Raw genomic sequence first — 22,276 nt, forward strand, 5'->3', positions numbered from 1 at the left:
ATGCACAAATTTCCACAATACATGGCAATCCTGTTTTAATCACCCGAGAACAGATTATTTTAGGGTCATGTTTTATTTACCCAAATATGGTGTATCTAGGGACATTTTTTTTAAATACCAAAATAAACTAAATCCTGCCAGGACTGGAGAGATAACATATCCAGACTGTTGGAAGCTTTTCAGGGTTAATTTGGAAATGTGACTGTGTCAAACACGTTTATTCCAAAGTACTAGAAGATTTATTTAGATTTAACGAGGGGGTGGTTATTAAGTTATTGACATGTTTGCTTAGCAAGTAAGCTAAAAAATGAATTTTGTTCTTTAAGGGGGTGCGGGTGCTATTATCCTTCCATTCTCCAGCTTTTTACTTATATGGGCTATGCTGTTGTCACTGATCCTTTCCCCTGTTTTGTTATATCTGTAGCAGAAAATAAATAAATGTCACAAACTGGAAAGATCTCATTTTAGCTGATGACTTTGAAGACAAAAAAACCCCTTTGAATAACCAACTTTCTATCAGTTGGTGGGACATCATGTGGAAATGAGTAACAGGCAAATTTGCTGCTGTATTGATGCCAGTAAAAAGTCTAGTACATATCTGAATGTAAGCATTACTGCACATTTGAAGGGGCAGCTTCTGTTTGTGTGCATTCACTAACCAACACTTACGGGCTGCTTCATGAGTTAGGCCTGTTCAACTGCGTGTTATACCAGATATTTAATCAGCTCTGTCACATGGCAGCAACTCAGTGTGTTTGGATATGCTCAAGACAACCTGCTGAATTTCAAACCGAGCATCAGAATCAGGAAGAAAGCTGATTTAAGTGATTTTGAATGTGGAATGGTTGTTGGTGCCAGATGCTGGTCTGAGGATTTCAAAAACTGCTGATCTACTGTCAATTACCTGCACAGTCCCCTCTAGGGTTTACAGAGAATGGTCTGGAAAAAAAGGAAATAGCCATTGAGCAGCAGTTCTCTGGCTGAAAATCCCATTTGACTGCCAGAGATCAGAGGAGATTGCACAGACTACTTTGAGCTTGATAGGATGGCAATCAGATCTTTAGCTGATGGTGTCATCTTTGGCCTTGGATCAACAGTCACACTCTTCAATCATTCTCCTGATTTCCTCTGACACTGGTCTTCCTTGCCTACTGGATAACTCTCAAGCACTCACCTGCTGGCTTCTGCTGCTCACTCCTCCTCGGCTGTCGGGAGCAAAAAGAAAAGGTAAGATACCTCACCTGCCTGCCCTCCTGCTCACCACTACACCCCATCAGTCTGAGAAAGAAAAGGAAATGTTGGACATCTTGTTTCACTCATCCAGTCACACTCTCTGACACTCACCTGGAAAACCACACCACCCTTAGGAAACCCAGCTCTCCGCGACCCCAAGTAAACAATCATTCATCGCTCCTCTTTGCAAATATTGTGTGCAGACATGACTCATCACTGCCTCATAGTGGATCACACACCTGTAAAACCTCTCACTGCCCTGCTTTAACTACAGTGATCCCTGTGTTCAATGAAGTGTTGCTAATAAGAAAGAAACAGTCTATTGAGTCTGCTTTTGGGTCCTCTTTTGTATTCCTGCTGTCTGTCTGACACTCAGATGATTTTTAAACTGGGGCCTTGAACATGACAATAAGTTCGCTGTACTCGAATGGTCTTCACAGTCACCAGATCTCAATCAAATAGAGCACCTTTGAGATTTGAGAGATTAGCATTATGGATGTGTAGCCCACAAATCTGCAGCATGTACATAATGCTATCATGTGAATATGGACCAAAATCTCTAAAGGAATGTTTCCAGCATTGAATCTGAAAGCAATTATTATGTCCAACCCTACTAGCAACATTTACCTAATAAAGTATATGTGTGTGTTGTCAGGGCTTTGATTTATGAATCTGCATCTCCACTGGGTGCACACATGGCATTGCGAATGCACATGACTGCAAAAAAAAAAAGAACTCACACTTAGAAGATGAGTTGGTTTTTGTTTTTTTGTGGTGTTTGTGTGTGTGTAGCCAATAGACATATTGGACATGCCAAGTAAGTGTAAAATAAAATTCAACAAATAACAAATGTTTGAGGATTGCCAAGCCCTAAAGAAATTAAGTCCAATAAGGTTTCTCTTTCCTGGTGCTAGTAAACTCACAACTTTTCTAGTAATATCACATCCTTTCCTAATGGGACATCTTGAACGGATCACATACCAGCATGCACACACACATACATATACTGCTGAGACAACACATCTCAGCAGCTGTTGCCGGGAATAAGTTATGGGTCATGCCACCTCCCACAGTCCACTGTGGGAAAATTTTTTCAACAACACAGGAGAACAATGACTTTGAATGTCTGCCATCTTTCACCCTGGATATCATTTTAAGGTTTTCAACACTCACCAGTTCAGGGTGTTCAGCCAGCTGGCCACTGATGTTGTTCCATGGAGCCAATTTTATTACACATGACGATAAAGCGCTAGAGATTAAAAAAAAAAAAGGGTAATTAACCTGTAATTTAACGCCATCTGCAGGACATGCGCTGCAAGTGTAAAATAAGTTTTGTTTTTTGTTTTTAATTGTCGGATTGAATGAAGTCCGTTGGGATTTTTGTGTATTAACAAAACAGGAGAAAACGGTATAAGTAGAAAAAATAACCATAGCTTGCGCATTACTTTTCAGTGAAGGTGAAATAATTCAAGGCTTTCTCCTTATGTTAAGGTGGACGTATAGCGTCGTTGTTATGGTAACCACAACACACCAGGAAAGTGAAAAGTCGGTGATTGGGTTTTGCTGAGATTGGCTGTGAAATTATTAAAAAAAAAAAAAATTTAAGGCCTGCGAAGACTCCAGAGATATAACAATAAGGAATGTGTTTCCTTGTTTATCTAACAAACACCAAAAAACCGGACACAGCAAGTAAACTGGCTAATAAGTAAGTTTCTGCATGCTTTAAATGAACAACACACTTGTTGTACACTTGTGCTGTATTGTTATGTTGTATACACCTTTTCGTATCACATTAGCCCATTTTTTTTTCTATTTTTATGGCCTTCTCGTGTGCCTTAGCAGAATTTAGAAGCAGAAACTAAGCTGGAGCCGCTTAGCACCAGTTATAGCCGATAAGCTGTCATAATTTGGTCTTTTTGCGTTTTTCGAAAAGGTACGCTTTCCGTGTGACGTTTACAGGTCTAATAATATACATGATCTTAAAATTTTCTGAATATGTTTAGGACAGTGCTCACGAATTACTTTGTGGGATCTACGTTTAAAAAGAATATTGATTGATTTTGATTTCCGCTGTTCACCGGCGGAAGCGTAATCCTTCAGAATAAAAGCAGGCTTTTGCATATCTAATTCGGTGTGTTCCGCACATACAAAACTTCTAATCATCCATCCACCCTCTTCCGCTGATCCTTCTCGGAGTGTGGAGGGGGGGCTGGAGCCGATGGCAGCTATCATAGGGCAAGAGGCGGGGTACACCCTGGACAGGCCACTGTGAGACAACAGTGCTAGCCACTGCACCGCTGTGCTGCCCACTTTTAGTCTTATGTTTTATTTATTGGTAAGCAAGCATAGGGAAGGCCATTAAATGTTGAAACTGTGTGCAACAAATATTTACATATTTTCGGATTCCTGTCCCACGCAGCCTGTAGGATACTAATGTTTGTTTAGTGTGTTTCTGTCCTAAATATTATTATGTTTTGATCCAATCACTAGTGAATCCATCCCAGCAGGAGACAGAATGCAGGCCTCAGAGTGCAGAAGTTGAAGTGGAAGAGCAAGATGAGGATAAGGGAATGGAGGAGGACACCCCTCTAGTGGCCGTTGCACCCGATGCTTCACTCCCAGAAAAGCAGCCCTTAGCCTCCATTGTGGTCTCTGCTGGTCCTGCCTCCCAGTGTTTAGATGAGGTAACAATCATGTGCATTGTTATGTTGTTATTTTGTGAATGGCATTTTTAAATTGTTTGCAGAAAGACAAACATCCCTATTTGATAGTCATAGTGGCAGATTTAACTGCCATGATTCAAAAGAAAAGAAAATAGTATCAGATATGATATAGATGCATGTATTTGCACAAGGCTAATGTTCAGGACTATTATTTCCTCCATTCTTTTGCAGTTTAATTTCTGATAACAAAGTATTGCACATACATAATGTGCGTTAAAGTGTTTGTCATAAACATTAAGTGTGAAAAAAAGTGAATATTTAGGAGTCATCCTGTGAATGAGCACAACACTTTTATTAACTTTATCATCACAGACAGTAAACAGACAGTAAAGTCACAGTCCCACAGTTTTATCATCTTCTGCGAAGCCAATATGAAATCTGCCTTTTATTTAGTGGCTTTATTGGTTCAACACCTCATAAACCCATTTGTTATGGGCATGCAGCACCTCATCCTGCATTTTTACAAGCCTCATTCAGCCTCGGACACTAGACGGCAGACACTTTCAAAGACACTCATGCGAAACTTGTATACATTTTTTGTATACATTCGTTTGAAAGGCGATTCCAGTACACAAGTGGAGCAGGCATGAAAAGGATTTTAAACCGACCGAACATTGAAATGTGCAACACAGCCATGGAATATTAATTTAATTTTTTCCCCCCAATATAAAAATTGCATATCTATTGGCACAACAGCTGAATATGAATGATAGAAAAGATCAATCTGATACACACAAAGAATTCCAATTTTACGCAGATATTTACTATGAATGATCACAATTATGCCTAGTCCTTGTCATTACTCAAATGTCATCAATCATTAGACTCTGTACTGCATGACCATTGTATCATATAAAAGCTATCATACCTCTCAAAGTAAAATAAATACTGTACACATCCTCATAGTGAAGCATTTCTTTCCCCAATCCTTCCCATTTACAGTGTGTATAAAATGAAATAAATGGTGCTATACAGTTTCCTAACATTAGATAGCAGTATTGTACAAGAAGAGGATTTTACAGATTATGGCATAGAGAAGTGTGCAGTAATTCGGTGCATCCAAAGCTTGGAAACACATTTTTTTCCCTCACTGCAATGTCCTGCTTCGTGGCTGCTCTCAAGAAGACTCTAGTTAAACATCAATAATGCAGAATGCACACACATACATGACTCACTAGAAATTTATTGGATGCTGCGTATTTATACTGGGATGTCTTCTGTGGTATGGGGTAATGATAAATCGGCAAGCTGCCCGAGAGCAGTGAGATAAATGCCAGAGAAGGGCCAAGTAAAGCTATACATTTATTACTGACTGTCATTTTTCTAACAGTTTGACTCTCCAGCTTGAAGTCTTTCGTAATGATTATCGGACCCACTCAAAACTGTATCATCAGCTCTCGTATACCTCACTTGGGTGGCTGCTGTTAATTACAAAATCATTTACAGCAGAGAAAGTGATAGCTCATTAGTTTTTACTACTAGTATGTGCTGTGCTGTGTTTCTATGCTGGGTTTATGGCAGGAGGCAGCAGGACAGAAAGAGAAAAAAAAATGTCAAAGACCAGTGAAAAAATCTCTTCTGGTAACCCTCAATTTAATGTTATGGCCCACGTAGGAGGCTGGCCTACACTGCATGGGAGGTTTTAAAAAAAAAAAAAAAAAGAAAAAAGAATTTTATTAGTCCATCATTGTTCATAGTCCATTGTCCTTTATTATCATCATTTTAATCCAACATTTTGAAGGCCACACTCACTAGAGTGGAAAAGTAATAGCACACTTAAAATTTTCACAATTATTGTTATCATTAATGCACCAAACTACTTATAGTCCTATCGGTGCACACGTACGCATGTGTAAATGTGTAAATGCATGACTACTAGTGAGTGTATGTGTGTATGAGTCCTTATGTACTTGCTCTTCCATTTTCTTTGTCTTTGCCTGCATGACTGCACTCACCAATATTTACCTGTCCTTTTAAGGACCATAGTTCTTGGGCCGTATCATCATTTTGACAGTTTTAAAAGCCTGCCTGTAGTTGGTGGGGTAGTACTCGGTCGACATGTTGTGCCACGTTCCCCAGAAGATCCCGTTCCTGACTCCCTTGTATCTCTTGTGATAGTACTTCCCGTTGAGGTTGGCAGACATGCAGGCGTCAAACCACCAGCCGGAGCTGTAGTAGCCGCCGCAGTTCCCAGAGGGGTACATGTCGTTGTCGCGGTCGGGTGTGGAGAAGAACTTCTGGTCGTGGTTGAAGTGCTTGTTGAAACTGAGGGCGTTCCCAGCCGTCCCACTGTAATGAGACATTGATATATAAGGTGTGCTGTTCCAGTTTAAGGTGTTCTAGCAGCAACTGAGAGTGAGAAATATTGCATGTGCAGAAGTGAACCCTGTACCTGTATCCACTGACAGACAGACGGTAGCGTAGGTACTCATTGGCCACATAGAACTGATCATACTTTGCATATTCCCGGACACCCTCAAAGTCCTCTAGCTCGATACGCAGAATCATATCCTTTGCTTTTGTCAGCAAATGGATATGGTCATTGCCCAGCCAGAACTCACCTCTGCAGGATAGAAAGGAACAAAATGAGGTATGCTGATATATATATATAAAGCTCACATACTGGGTTAGAATTTCAATAGTTGTTTTTTTTTAGCAAAATGCATGTGTACTCCAATAGAGGAAAACAGGAGAGGAGGAGAGGAGACATTCTTTTAGTGGGAGTTTAATGCTGGATATTCAGACATGCTTAGAACGTTGTTTTATATCTGCAACTTTATGATCAGTTGAAATGGGGTCAGATCATCTACTGTGGTCATCATTTCCCTAAGGCCTAGTCCACATGTAACTTGAGTCTTCTTTTGAAAACGGTGCCTTTTCTCCTTCATTTGCTAAGTAAATAAGTCTGCACAAAAAGATAAAAATGAAATGAATGGGGTTTAAGAGCATGCCAAACCAACAGGCAGCATTACCCTGACCTCAAAGCCATAAACTCTTGTTGGCCTTATGAGCCAAAAATGTTGTTTTTGTACTTATGATCATTCACTACTCTCTACTCCCTGTATAAGGAGTTTTACGTAGAAAGCTAAATAGCGAGCCCAATAACAAAATGGAAAAATGGCTTCTGATAATATTTGCCTCATTTTCTCTGTCTTGTTACATCAACGCTGTCACACAGTTAGAGCAGAATAGATCAACATCGGTTAGATAAGTGACTAATAACGTGCATATTTCTGATAAGTGCATTGAACAGAGTGTAATTCCTCAAGTTGATGAATCTAAATACTTTGTGGCAGTTTATTTAGTGTTCTGCTTTCTTTTGTTTCTTTACTCTGTCTCTTTTACTTCAACGCAATGCATGATGGAATGCAGCACTTGGGTTTTCCACTTTGAATACTTTGGGTATAACAGTCCTTCCTGTACATACAACAGCACTACAAAATATGGCAGACTCACAGTGTTATCATGTGGACCAAAGACCAAAACACACAGGAAAAAGTTCTGATCTTTTTTAAATATCTCTATACTTCCCCTTAGTTTTATGCATGATAATCAATCACTGATAATGAAAACAGGTGTTGAACAAACAGTGATATAGAGAACAGGTGTGCATCATTAGCTCCTAAGTACTGAGGGATTAGACTCTCTCAGGTTTTGGTAAAAGTATTCTGTAGCACATGACATTAAATGAGCTCTAATTCACTGGTAAAAGAACAGTATAGATGAACAATTTCCTACTAGCAGGACAAAAAAATAAATACATTGAACAAACTGTTTGTTTTTGTGTATTCTTTCAAAATGTATAGCTTGCAGCTAGTTAGATGAACATGTGGTAGGCTCTAGTGTAATGAGGGTCCAGAAAATAGTTGAGTTTGACTTAATGCAGTAGTATGTAGTGCTGACTTAAAATGATACAGGCTTGACATATAACAATGCATGCTAATGAAAAAAGTTGTCCAACCTTGGCTGGACCTGCTTAATGTCACTATGTCACATGACATTAAAAAGAGTTTTCAGTGTCAGTCGTTGCATTTGCAACCAGATACATTATGTAAGGAGTTTGGTTGCAAGCTGGCAGCGTAAACTTTGAAGCTTCTCTGTGAACAAAGAACCTTGCTCTCACTAGCTTAAGGCTTCACTGATACACATGATGCGTGGCAAATTTTGTTATTCTAAGAATGTCTTTCAAAAGGGGATGTTTTTGTTTCTTTTATCTGTTGCTTCTGACAGCTAATGCTATTTCTATGGGAAAAGTGTATGGATTAAGCCTTTTATTGGCTTTTTAAAAGGTTTATACACATTCAGATTCAGACTGTAAACAATAACTGGACAGATTCCTGTACTAAGAAGCAGTTTTTGGGCTTAACGTCTGGTAACTTCGAGTTTAACCCTGTGTTTTCAGTATTGCAAAAGCAGTTTGAGTCTTACTATCACCATGGTAACTTCTGCTGCAGACCTAACCTGCTCCACAACAGGTTATGGTCAAGATAAGAGGTCCACATGTATGAAATCACCATCTACTGACCAATCAGATCCTTGGAAAACAGGATCACCATTCCTGGAGGATCGCTTAGACCTTGGTGCACAGATAGTAAGAGGGCCTAAAGGTTTTTCAAAAGGATCTAGGCATCTAGGATCTTTTTCTTTACTCGATGAATCTCAGTAATAAATCTAGATTTTTAAAAGCAACGTTGTTCCTTCATTTTCTTTTTCCTTCACTGCAGGCCATTTTGAAACCATTTTATTGTTCTATTAGCCTTAATATATTGTTGGGGAACATGGCTCTCAGACATCTAGGCCTCCAGGTGAAAGAATAAGGCAACCACTGTAGTATATACACATCTAAACACTAATTTGAGTGAATGCGTTCATATATTGGAAAGCTCTGGGTTTACTTATGCAGTTCAGAACCACCGTTGCGTGGCTGCTTGGGCTGATTGCTGATGTTTGAATAAGTGAAGCAAGATAAGGAAAAGATATCCTGGATATGCTGAGCATGCTTTGTCGTAAATTATCAGAGGAATGCCCAATTGTGGGGGAGGAGGGGTAAAGAAAATAACTAACCTGAGGTTCCCAAAGCCTTTCTTATACTCAGCCCAGGTGCGGTTGAAGCTGACGGACCCATTGAGGCGTTGCTGTATCACAGTCCAGCCACCTCCGAAGGACTCCATGTCACAGAATACCTCAAACGTCCCATTGCGAGCGTCAGGTGTCACACGATATATACCGTTCCTCCTCACTTCCAGCACATTGTAGTCTGAACAGTCCCGAGGGGCTAAGATGACTGCATGGGTGGCAGTGAGAAAGAGAGAAGGGAGAGTAGTTATAAGCAGATGTTACTGGATGATATTCAGTAATATTTTCACTTTGGTCTGGCATTGTTCCCTGAGACAGTAATAGAAACAGGCCCTGAGGCTGAGGAAGGCTGGAGAAAAGAAAATGAGATAGGTTAGTAGGAAATCCAGTGTGGAATTTCTCATCCCTGCCTTCATTTAAGAGGAATGCATTCAAACACAAAAACACCCCTTCACCACATTCTTTTTGCCTGTCAGACATCTTCCCCTAACCATTTATTATGTATAAAATAACATTAAAAACAAGCTGATTGTGAAATATGTATTTCACAATATATCCATGCTTATCTGAAATATAGTATTTAGAACCATTGAAGAAACAGCCTCTGCCAGGGGATAAATTCCTCTAATCTCCCCACGTGCTACAACACAGGTCCATTTTGTATACCTTCAATGCATTCTGAGCACTTTTTTTTTTACCTGGCCACTTATTCGTCTACCTTTTCCTCCCATCCCTTGTGTCGCATTGCAGGCTACCGAATCAATCCAAAACCAAGGTCCAAAGACTCCTGTCAGTTAGGATTTTGGAAGTGAATGGAACAGTCTTGTTAAAACGTGGGAAAGTGTAAAACTGGATTAGAGAGCCATACCCCCTCCATGCACACTGGCACCTTGGGTCTAAATTGTCCTGACACTGGGCAGGCAGCATGTTGGACTCCTTTTGAGTGTTAGATGCGCTCCATTGATGATACAATGTTCTCATAGTCCTTAATCTCTCTAGAGGTGCAGTAGATTATAATAGTGCTGGGGTAGGCAGTGCTCATACCCCAGCAGTAGTACTGGTATAGGAAGGAAAACAGGTGTAGGGAGTGAATAGTGTTTGTAGAATGAAAAATGCATGTTGCTGTGGATACTTGTATTTCTATTTTAAAAGGAACTGAACTAGCAGATGGAGCACAAACATTTATTTTGCTCACTAAATAAGCAACTTCGTTTTCTGACAACATTACACTTGAATGCTTCAAGTGCAAAATAGCTGCAGATGGTAAATCACTCCATATGGGAGTCGATCGCAAGGTTGAAATGTATCCTTGTCACCTTAACAGCTCGGTCGGCATTTGGCAACAAAAGAATTGACCCGTAAATTATTTCAGTGTCACACTCACTTTCAGCATCTGACTGCAGTGTCGCCACTTTACATCTTCTTTTCTATTTGTCCCCATCTATCTGACTGGGCAGTCAGTGTCCCGAGACAGACAAGAGTGATCTCCATCTCAGTACCTCTGGCAATGTGCCTGACCTAAATAACTCTAATATCAGCCACTTACTCGTTCCTGAAAAACTCTTGGCTGATGGGCTGTCTATGTGACTGTTGAGGAAAATTAATAGCTAATTGGTCTGGGACAAGGAAAGTGATATGTGTCATTTCTGAAAATGATCCCAAAACAGTGTATGTTTACAGTAAAAGGACAAAGCCCGCTAGGGGATGTACTCATTTCTGAGTTGTTGTTTGTGGACAGCAGAGAAACAGCGTGAGGTAAAAGCCTGACTGGTACCCACATTACTATTCTAACCTTGACAACGAAGGCCCTGTAAACTCATCGAAGCAGCAATTTTAGCCTATGTCATGACTTTTCCCCGCAAATCCCACAGCAGTGAGAAGTCAGACAAAGCACTGGAACATGACTCATATGTTGTTTTGCTCTGAGGGGAAAGTTCAAACAATTTTACCAAAGTTTCCCCATTCTTCTTCTTTCTTACTCACTTGTTTGACTGGCAAGTCGACTGACATAGGCTGATGAGTCCCACGCCATATTGACTGACATGCTTTTTATAAATGACATTTTGACAGACTGATTTGACTGTTGGCGCTTTGCCTGTTTGACTTCAGACCACACAAGAGATTCTCATAAAAGGAAGACAATTATTATCAAGAAGTATGCCTCATGTCAACTGAGGAAATGTGTATCGAAAGCGATAGCATACTACTGCTTATACTACTTCAGTTTTGATGGAAAGAAACTTAAAAAAAAAAACTGTGCTTCCCTTATGAAGTTGCCCGACACCAAATTTCCAAACGAGCAGTTCTTGATGGAGGACTGAACATCTATTCTCATTTTGTATGATTGAGTTAATGTAGCTGAACAGGGACATGAATTTCTATGCTTCCTGCAGGAGTGAAAGTGAAGATCAGTGCTCGTTGCAAAAATGGAAATTGGCAAAATGAGCGAAAATGAACGCTTAGAGCACTTAGAGTGATAACAGCATCTTGACAAATGTAGTTTTACTCCCTATTAATGGTGAAATTGCAATTCTACATTGGGTTAAATGATGGTTACGGTCCTCACAAAGTTGGCATTTTTTAAAATTTGTCAGTGCAGTTTGTGTAAAAGGCCTACAGCAATTTTTTAACCCACCAGAAATGCCTTATGTAGCTTTAGTTAAAATGCTAGATAGTTTATTTTTTGCTTCACTAAACACTTTTGACATTGTGGTAAATAACCAGGAAACTCTTATCAGTGAAAGTCTGTTTTACTCTGCCCATTAGGAGCTCGCAGAGGAACATGATCAGCATCTGGTTTGAAAGTTTTAAGACAAGAAAAATTCTAAAAGATGTTCATTTAGCAACTTTTGGAGTAACTTTTTATCGCGATTTCTAATTTGAGTGATCTTGTGAAACAACCTAACACAACGTATTGGTCACTTTCCTCAGTAACAGCAGCTGTTTCTTTTCTGCTACATTTGGATGGAATTCAGACACCATTAGGCACGGTCTCCTGAGCTGAAGTCGGATGCTTATCCAGTTCTTGACCTGAACAAAGCAGATAGATGTAGAAAGACAAGTGCTACTGACCCTGGGTGCCATCCGGGACTACTGTAGTGTCAGGAAAGCCGCCTTCATTATTACTTGTGGTATTGGCAAGAGATAATGAGCGCTTGTCTTTTTATGCAGTAATGAGCATCCAAGAGCATGACCTCCAGAAGGAGGCAGGGAGGGAAGCAGAGAGAAGGGACTAGGAAAGAGAATTAAAGAGGGGGAGACAGTAAGAGGTAGGGCAATAGAAAAAGAAATATGAAATAGAGGAAAAATGAGGAGAGGGTATAGATGCTTTGAGGATAAATGCATAAGGGAGGGGGAAAATGATCAGGTTTGATGGAGAAAGAAGCAAGTTGGAGAAGCAAACAGAAGAGAAAGGGATGGGATTCCCTTCACACCACTGTTCCAGCTAATCTGCTTAGAAATAAGCTCACATCTGTTTTCTACATAAAAGCCCCAATATAGTGTAACATTCATAGTGAAGTACTGGATAGTATTTGCTTTCTGAAAGTGCCCTGCATTTCTACTGTGCTCGCATCCAAAATAGCTTTTACATCAATGTAAAGTGGGGTATTTGTTTTGCTTAGCTAGTCTGCAACCCCCACTGTTTCTAGATACAATATTCGAGGCTCGTTTAAACGGTCATAAAACTTCCAAGCAGGGAAGCACAGATTAATCTGCAAAATATCGATATCAGCTAGTGTTGGTTTGTTGGCTGATATCTCCAAGTACAACAGCATCTACTGGTGTCAGTGATATTCATCTATTTTGCTCGAATCAATTTCATGCTGGCTAATTGTTCAAAGATAGCGTGATGCTGTTACACTTTAAAGCATTTCACTGTCGATGTGTATCGGCCCAGAGTTTCACTATGTGTGCATTCCTACTTTCAAGTGTGGGTCTTTTTCTGCCTTCCCTTTTTGAGTTTGTGCGTATGGAGAGTAGTGAGGGGTCACTTCGGTTAGTTATGTAAGAGTTAAAGTGAATTCTCACTTTGAACCAAGTTCTATTGCTTCACTCCAGTGCAGTATGTGCTCAACTTAAATGGACAGAGTGAAATAGCTTTGTGCACTGGCTACTCTGAACCAGCCACTCCACTCCAGTAATGTAATGAATACAGTAACCTTTTGGTACGCATTAAGATGATGGAAAATTCCATTTCTCAAATCTAGACTACACCTAAATATATAATATTCTTCATATCAGTAATGGAGGAGACATGTTGCAACAGACCAGTGAGTGTGGTTGACAAGGACACTGGCAACATAGATTTCACTTTTCATTTCCAAGGAAGAAAGGTCTTGTTGGGTGAAAGTAAACACCCTGACTCTGATTATTTTTGAAGTTGATTATAATATCCACTCAGGAATGATTGAATACAGCCTATGCCAGAAAATATATCCCCCTGCAACCCTGAACTGCTAAACTTATTTAACCAACAGAGTTTTATTACAATAATAACATCTTTTTTTTTAGGAAATAAAAAATTGAAAAGTGCACTCTTGATCATGCTCAGAAGGATTACAAAAATGTATGAGAAGAACAGAAGAGAAAAGGGGGGGCGAAACATGAAATGGCAAAGATACAACAGAATAAAACATAACAGAAAAACACATTCTCTTTTAACTGAAAGCCCTTGTCACTGGGAAGATGGAGAGGGCAGATCACAAGATCAGATGAAAAATAACAGGACCAAAGGAATGGAGGGTAAGTATAACAATGTAGAGAATATTATTATTATTATTATTAATTATCTTAATAAAAGCAAGCTTACACTGAGGGCCAGTCTGGACTGGACATTCGGTGGTACAGCTGGAGCTGAGCTTGTTGACCACTCCGGTGATGTTCTCCACCCGCCTGTCCACTATAGCCTGCACATTCTCCATGTTAAGGAGGTTGATTCCCTCCAGTCGACCCTGCAGAGCTGAGATTTGGTTCCTGGCATTGCGCAGGCTGGCTGACATCCTATTCAGCTTCACCTGAGAAAGGCCAGAGCAAGCGTGAAGGAAATTATTTTTGGCACGCACTACAAAGCAGGCAGATTACCAAAGTCACCAGCCTCCTTCATTGTTTCACCAGCCAATTTGAATTTTAGAATGGAAACAAAGTCTGCGTTACGATTGGCTGTCTGCCAAAGTGGCTGTGAGAGTCAATAAGCTTACCAGACGGCAGAAATTTACTGTCACTGGGCTGGTGTCTAACTCCGATTTTCCCACCCTGCTTATTGTACCAGAAATTTTCCCTGGCGGAGTGGCGCCAGGTAGGACTTTGCGTGTCTTTTGACATCTGGTCAGTTTGCATTCCAGCTGGGCGCATCTGACTGGAAGCATGAAACGCGCTTCATATCAGTGTCCCCTAACACTTTCACAAAGCTGCTAAAGATCTGGCTTTCTGACAATTTGCAGGGTTTTAATGGAACAGAGGAAACAGAGGAAATGGTGCAGTGCTACTATTTCACATGTTGTACACACCTCTGTGCTCTACAGATGTAGCAGAAAATGCACACTGTATTGAACTATACCAAAACAATTTTAGATCAAGGTGAATAAATGATAAATTTGAGCTCAACCAAGTGTATTTGTAAGGTAAATGATTTATTCCTTGGTTCAGTCTTATATCTTTTCCTGTAAGTGTTAACTTTGCCTCTTACCTGCATCTCCTGCATGTTTTGGCTCGGAGCAGGTTTCCCAAAAATTGAACCCGGTCTTGCGGCATCCACAGTAGCTCCAGGAACCATCCCATCTCCCCTCTCCTCTTGGCTGGATCCACCTTGCACCTCCTGCCCCGTCACTTTTTCCCCGGCATCCCCCTGAATCGGGATCTGGTCTGCCTGCTGGTGTCCAAAAACTCCGCTGCCCCGTGCCCCACGGCACTCCTGGCACCCGCTTTTCAGCTTGTTCACTACCTCCTTCAGGCTCTGCAGCTCCTTCATCGTCTTCTCCAGCAGCCTGAACTGCTTGGGCAGCTGGATGGTGAGGGGAGGCAGAGTGATCTGGTAAGGGCAGTCCTCCCCGTCCTCTGCCCCAGAGCTCCCACACTGGCCCATAGGTCTAAGTTTGACAGGGCAAGAAGTGGGAGTACCAGACTCAAATCCCAAATGGTAGGATCCTCTAGAGTCCCATCGCTGGTGAGAGTTACCAGGAAAGTCTGCTGCCTGGCTGATTCTGAGTAATAAGGTGCCTGTAAGCAGCAGACCAGCACAAACGCAAAGTCCAATTGTCCTCATCCTTCTGTGAGATTTTTAAATAAGTGTGTGTAAAGAGAAAGCGTCTGTGGCTGCCTCTGATATGAACTTGGAGTGTATAGTAGTGTTTTTGTATGTGTGTGCATGTGTGTGTGCCTGCAGATGTCCCGTGTAAGTGTGTGGATGTGTGTCCAGTATCTTATTTGGTGTAAGAGAGTGTGTGCATGTGTATGAGTGCAGTCTGCAGGAGGGAAAGAGCGCAGGGGAACTGCCGCTGCCTCAGATAGCTGTGTCATTAATATCAGGACAAGTGAGGGAGGGAGGGAGGGAGAGAGAGGTAGAGAAAGGGATGTGAGAGAGGGAATGTGCTGATTTTCAGAGGATGGGAGGGGCAGCACTATTGCGTAATGCAAAACACCATATCAACAGCACTGTAAAAAAAAAAAAAAAGATTGGTGGTGGTTGGTAGATAGAGAAGGAGGCAGAGTCCTTTGCCTGCAGTCCATGCATGCTGCCATCCTGCCATATTCTCAAGTCAGCTCATTTCCCCGAAGAGCAGAATGACTCAGTCCACAGGAACTATTCACTCACTGCTCTTTTTTTTTTTTATGCTGTTTTTTTTCCACAGTTTTTAACATTTAAAGACCCCTCGTTGACCTGGTTCAGATTCCAAAGCCTTACTGAAAACACTTGATAACATCCACTGCGCTAAAGTCTCTCAATTGTCTCCGGATGGGCTCAATTCCTGTATATATATGGTTTAGTACCAGAGAAAAGGTTTGTTTCAGTTTGTTTAAGCTGGCGATTTCTTTCACCTACTGAGCCTGCTTGGGATCTTGCAAATTGAGCATAACATTCATTAGAGACTTTTATAAAATGAGTTTCACCTGAATGCTGAGATTTTCTGAATATTGAGTGTGTACTGATACGCTGTCGTGATAAGATAAAATTTTTGCACTATAATACACTTGCAGACTACAAACCTACCTTAACATGAAGAAAAACATTTCAGTTCAAATAAGACATGGCACTAGAGAGCTTCTATAACCATATCTTAAAGGTGCCCTTTGGATTGTCCTTGGACACAAATTCAAATACATATTCATATTTAGCGTTTCTTACTAAAGCCAATTGTTTGTACCTGTCCTGAGTGCTTGTTCGATGACTGGATAGCTGCAGGTCCCCCTGCCTACACAATGTTCAAAGTCAGACAGCGCGCTTGGTTTAAACTTGTTTTTCATTGTTGCACAACTATTTCTATGATTTCCCCAGTACTCTGTTTCCACCTTTCTACCGGTTAGTTAGTTATTTATTTTGGTGTTCAGTTGCTGGTGATTATGAGTCTGGAGCATTTCTGACACAGTGCTTTTATGTGTCATGTCAGGAAATGTTTGGAATAGCTGTTCAATTCTTTTTCTCTAGTGTGGCAAAAATATGGTAATGAAAAGCATGTTTTATGTAACAGCAGGCACGTTACACGTGCAACATTTTACTAAGAACAAAACAGCTTTTTTTTAACTGAAGTAGCTTCACTTCCAGTCAGGGTGAATGTGATTAACTGAAGGTGCTCTTTATTTTACCCACTTAATGATTCATCAGGAAGAAGGTCTAGTTTTTCAATGAAGGAAAACAGAAATGTTAAAAATACAAAATCAGGAATTTGCAAGGCTTAAGTTTAATGAACAATGCCTTGGCTGGCACTTCAGCAATATGTTTAGGTATTTATGTTCTCATTGAAAACTTTACCTTGTCTCCTGTAGTGGTGGTGATCACAGAATAACTTAAGATACACTCCTACCATAATACATCCCTATGATAACGATGGTGTCGCAATACAGTGATTCAGTAGAAATTGTCATTTTCATTGTCATTTTATTATTCAGTTTTGTGTACAGGGCGGGCCATTTATATGGATACACCGTAATAAAATGGGAATGGTTGGTGATATTACCGGTAAAGTCCTGTTTGTGGCACATTAGTATATGTGAGGGGGCAAACTCCTCAAGATGGGTGGTGACCATGGTGGCCATTTAGAAGTCGGCCATCTTGGATACAACTTTTGTTTTTTCAATAGGAAGAGGGCCATGTGACACATCAAACTTATTGGTAATGTCACAAGAAAAACAATGGTGTGCTTGGTTTCAACGTAACTTTATTCTTTCATGAGTTATTTACAAGTTTCTGACCACTTATAAAATGTTCAATGTGCTGCCCATTGTGTTGGATTGTCAATGCAACCCTGTCCATGGTAATAGGTCGCTGTTACCATGGACTTGTTGGTCCATGGTAACAGCGTTGGATCGCTTAGTGAGGGCGAAACTTTAGAAACTTTGATACGATGACTGCACACAATTCAATTCAAGTGTATTTATAGCACCAAATTGCAAGAGCAGTCGCACTAATTTATGACATTACCAAATTATCATCTACAGAGGAGACCAAACTTTTTTATTAGACACAATCATAGTTTATTCATTTTTATTTATTATTATTTATCTGGTGAAGCAGACAACAGCTAGCTATCGGGCTAACAAAGCTTGCATTTGTGTGAAACACCATTAGCTTGTATGCCCAGTGCATAATTCAACAGTGTCAAAGCAGAAATTAGATTTAAGAGTTAGGTTTTATATTCCTGACAGCTGAAGAAAGCGAGTGAACTGCTATCCGTGGAGGTTTGATGTGTTGAGTTGTATTGGGCTGTCACTTGCACTCACTAGTGAAGAATTGGACCATGTCAATAACTAGGTTATACTTTACTAGACACACACAACACTCACTATATTATAAACTCTTTACAAAAGGATTTCACTAGAGAAAACGAATTTGAAGTTCACCTCCAAAACCGAAGCCCTTAAAACAGCGGTCTGTCACTCTATTACAATAAATGTGTAGGAATGGAGCTGAATGAATCTAACCAAACTGCAGACATCCATGAGCTTGCACATGGTTTTTGTGTTTCAAAACTGCTATGAAGTCGCCAATAATGGATTTATGAATGGGTTTATATTGTTTATTTAAATATGTAAACAGATCATGACGCCTTTCTTAATCAGCAAATGAACAATACACTTGCTTTTGTATGTAATGAAAAAATGGTGCTGTGGTTATTTTCAGTGGTTTTTGTATGGTCATAATTAATATTGCAGTCATACTTCATCACAAACATTACTCATGAATGAGCCTCCCTCCTGGAGCATCTTATAGAAATTATTAAGCAATGAAATCCATTAGCATGAACTCTGTAGGGCTCACAGTGACTACATGAGGCTGGATGCTTGGAGGCTTCTTTTTGTGGGTTCATGAACTTGGCACTGATTGTTTGTTTCTGGGACATAGCTATGGTTTCAATTTCTTATGTGATTCATAACCACAAAATGTGCAGTTGTTTTTTCTTACTCATTCTGGAGCATTTTTTGCCTCGTTACATGTCTTACTTCTGCAGAAGTGATGTCATGTTTCTACAGAATAAGTTTAAAACCTGGCACTCCAGGAAGGAAAATGTTCCTGAACAAAACTTCTCCTGACAAAGAGATCCAGCTTGGCCGTAGGCTCCACTCCAGTTCAGTCAGTCGATATGAGGAGATGACGGTAGAAATAGAGAGCGAGAGATCATGTCATGGAATTCATGGCTTTGCCTCGTAGCTATTGTCATTATTTTTCTCCCTGAGGGTGCAGAGTATTAAAGCCCACAGTGTCTTTTTGTTACACACTCCACATACCTGCTGCACTACACACTCATATTCCTGGAACATTTTCCTGCTGTTCTGCAGCACAGATCACATGCTCGCGTATGTGTGCGGAGGTTGGGGGAAAGATGGACAGCCACTGGATGTGCGTCCTCATGCCTGAGTAAATATCTTCCAGTAATTGTCTCTACCTCACTTCAGAGATGCTTTGCCACATGTGAGCCTCATGCACCCACCCCTTAAAAGCCTCCAGTACTCTCCGCTGCTCAAGATAAGTCTTGGCACCAGAATTAGAGAGTCTGCCTGGAAGCGCCTCAGGCTGCTTCTCTCAGATAAATGCCCAGTTTACAGCCAGGATGTTTGTTCCATCACTGGTGTCATCTGTGCTGCTGACAACACAAATGGCTGTGTAGAATTTAACGTCAGATCCTTTTTTTTAAAAGTAAATTAGTTTGAATTTCGCAATTAAGTCATTATTAAAGAGTAGTTCAAGACGTATTTTGGGATGATCCACCTGCCAGAGTTGTAGTTACACTGATATGACCTTGGGACTGACCCCACCCCCTTTCAAAACAACAGAAAAAAACAACATTGTAATAAATCATACTAACCAGAGAGTCCTAATCTAAATCATTCACAACATTCATATCTTTGTCCTTTCGGACCTTGGAACGTGGTTGGGTACTTCAAGCAATTTTGACAATAGCCAGATAAACAATTTAATAGGATGAATCTGAAAACATAATCGCCTATCCCTAATGTTTGTAGTCGAGGTGAGATATCAGCCCACGTGCGTGTGTATATATATGATCAGAACGTTTGTGTGTGTTCATTGCCGTTAGATTACTTGCTACACAGTCCGACCTGAGATATCCTCAGTTCTGCAGCTCTTTGATACAGACAAGGCTATCCCTCATTACTCCCTCCTCTCCACCAACCTGGCTCTAAAGATAAGCCCGGAACAACACCTGTCCTCTGTTTCTATCACCGTTACACACACACACACACATACAACTCCCTTTGCGAGGAGAGAAATTTCACAACTCTTGCAGATTATTTCCCTTTCGCAGTGCTCTTGACCTGATATCTTCATCTGCGCTGTGTTTTGTTTTGCTGGTTTCCAAAGTTTCACAGCTGTGTATTTTTTTTTTTATCTTAAACCTTTATTAATCATTCAAGGATTGATTGTCTTCAATTGCTTGTAGTTATCATCATATATGGGCCATTTTCAGTGAATGCTCTTGATCTTTTGAGATTGGCCATAGTTTGATGTTTGTTTGATTTTTCTTACTGATCTCGATAAAGTGTTCTGATTTTTTGATATCTGCTGCGGCGATAAAGGTTTATTCACCCCAACTCGGGATGAATCCTTTTACGGATATCGGGAGGTTGCCCTTTGTTGTGGTTGATCTCAGTTTTTTTCTTTTTCGTTTCATTTCGGACTATTTTGATGTTTGAAGATGGAATCTATTGATTTAGCTTTCAACTTCTTGGACTTAATTTGTCACAAGATATATTAAAGAAAACTGCTTACTGGTCATAAGTTTTGTTTTTTGTTCTGTTTTTCTGTTTCCTAGCAGTTTTACCTTTTTGGATATTGAATCTGGGGGGAATGGGGACAAGAGGTTTCTGCAGGATGTGATATTCTATTAATTTGTCCTTTTGAACAGGCAGCTCTGGGTGCAACCAGATTTTCTCTGATAATGACAGCTGAGCTGGCAAACCCTAGCAGGAGGGTTTGAGCCTGAACAGTCTAAATGCTGTTGTAGCTCCGATATCTTTCTTCATTCTTAATTTCATGATGATGTTAAACTAATATTCTTTTTGTGTTCTTTAGTTGTTGTCAATGGGCAGAATCAGCCAGACCAAAGCTGCCAAACTGAAATCTACTTACAAGCTCCTCCATGATACCTTGAAGAGGTATGTTTGATAAACCAAGTTTTTTTTTGGGTCTACTTTGGAATCATTTTTTGACTACAGTGACATTTCCTTGGGCAAAACCAGCACTTTGTCAGATCCAGTTACGCTTCACTTGTTTACCCTTTAAAATCTTCGATGTACTTTCAGAAGAGAAGAGCAGCTTTGTTTACGTTAATAGAGAATTGTAGAATGCAGGTGAGGAAGTGTGAAGAGGTTACAGACACTACAACTGCTGTATAGGCTGAAACACTTGTCAGTGAGAGAAAGTCTTCAAGACATATTTCTTTTCCACTATTATTGTATCCTGATTTGAACACTAGTTCTGATTAAATCTAGTGCTGTCAGCGTTAATCTCGTTAAAATGACGTCAACGCCATAACCTCATAACGCAGCAACGCTGCACGACGTCAACGTGTTAGCGCAGTTAGCTCGTTAACGCACGGGGTGATCCACGTTAACCCACTTACGCTGACAGCACTAATTAAAACATTTCTAAGTTTAGTTTCTTGGGACAGCTGATTATGCATGTTGAACTTTATTAGCTTAAAAGTAAATCAGTGACAAAACTAATTACGCCCCAGGATTTAACAGCTTGTAGACCCAACTTTAGCAGTAATAACTTGAAGCAGTCATTTTCACAATGACTTTATCAGCCCCTTACATCGTTGTGGAGGGATTTTGGCCCTCTGTTCTTCACAAAATTACTTCAGGCACTGATTTATGCATAGCTCTCTAAAGGTCCCATCACAGCACTTTAGTCATGTTGAAGTCTGGACTTTGACTGGGGCTTGAGATTGTTGACCTGTTGCCCAGGCCCAGTTTAAGCAGTTTAAGCCAAGCTTTAGCTGTCAAACGGCCAAATAATTTTTCTCTAGAACCTTGTTTTTTTTACAGAGGAGTTCATGGTCCACTCAATAACTACAAGGTGTCCAGTATTATGTACTGTAGCTGCACAAAAAGCACAAATCATCACCCCTCCACCTCCATGCTTGATAGTTGGTATGAGTTCATGCTTTTCTCCAAATGTGGCTCTGTACATTTTGTTCTCATCTGTCCAAAGGGCATTGTTCTTATATTCTTATGATTGTTGTTGAGATTGAGCTCTACAAACTTAAGCAATGCTGCCTATGGTGTCCTCCTGGCAAGCCTCCCAAACAAGCCATGCTTGTTCAGTCTTCTTCTAATTGTGCTGTCATGAACTTTTAACAGGCCTGCTAACTGAGGCCTGAAGCTGTTCGCCTATTTTTTTTCCACTGGATTCTCTTTACAAATGATTGTGTATAATAATTTCTGATCAGACCAATTAGGTTTATATAGATTTAAAGCTCACTTATTCACAAAGAGTCGGCACAGCAGGTTGCGTTTTGTGATTTGGCAGATACCCTTCTTGATGCAAACCTGAAAGGGATTTGTGTCTC

At 40.4% G+C, this 22,276-nt stretch overlaps 2 protein-coding genes across 5 annotated transcripts in view; one reads left to right on the top strand and one right to left on the bottom strand.

Annotated features, from left to right (window-relative positions):
* Positions 1–2,757: 2,757 nt before the first annotated feature.
* Positions 2,758–22,276, top strand: part of ccdc146 (coiled-coil domain containing 146) — a 56,321-nt gene continuing 36,802 nt past the window's right edge. The window contains exons 1-3 of one of the 4 annotated variants that reach the window (XM_005725245.1): positions 2,758–2,938; positions 3,724–3,917; positions 20,776–20,858. In XM_005725245.1, the coding sequence (XP_005725302.1) occupies position 2,938; positions 3,724–3,917; positions 20,776–20,858 (278 nt within the window). In that variant the 5' untranslated portion in view covers positions 2,758–2,937. Of the gene's footprint in view, positions 2,939–3,400; positions 3,569–3,723; positions 3,918–20,775; positions 20,859–22,276 lie in introns of those variants that run through there. The other 3 variants (XM_005725246.1, XM_005725248.1, XM_005725247.1) reach the window with 3 other exon arrangements.
* Positions 4,230–15,551, bottom strand: fgl2a (fibrinogen-like 2a). The gene is made up of 5 exons (XM_005725244.2): positions 14,719–15,551; positions 13,843–14,047; positions 9,021–9,240; positions 6,349–6,519; positions 4,230–6,245 (listed from the first exon to the last, which is right to left on the bottom strand). Exons 1-5 carry the CDS (start codon positions 15,292–15,294, stop codon positions 5,930–5,932), a joined length of 1,488 nt encoding a protein of 495 aa, XP_005725301.1. The 5' UTR covers positions 15,295–15,551; the 3' UTR covers positions 4,230–5,929.

Source organism: Pundamilia nyererei, unplaced genomic scaffold (assembly GCF_000239375.1).
Source record: "Pundamilia nyererei isolate P.nyererei 1_Seehausen unplaced genomic scaffold, PunNye1.0 scaffold00014, whole genome shotgun sequence".
Taxonomy (NCBI): Eukaryota; Metazoa; Chordata; class Actinopteri; order Cichliformes; family Cichlidae; genus Pundamilia; species Pundamilia nyererei.

Bases quoted from the DNA above. Each gene is read 5' to 3' on its own strand.
- fgl2a (XM_005725244.2), bottom strand. From the start codon at position 15,294: ATGAGGACAATTGGACTTTGCGTTTGTGCTGGTCTGCTGCTTACAGGC. The intron at 14,048-14,718 runs GTAAGAGGCAAA...GGCCTTTCTCAG, and splicing joins AAAACATGCAGGAGATGCAG to GTGAAGCTGAATAGGATGTC. The intron at 9,241-13,842 runs GTAAGCTTGCTT...CCACCCATGCAG, and splicing joins AGTCCAGACTGGCCCTCAGT to TCATCTTAGCCCCTCGGGAC.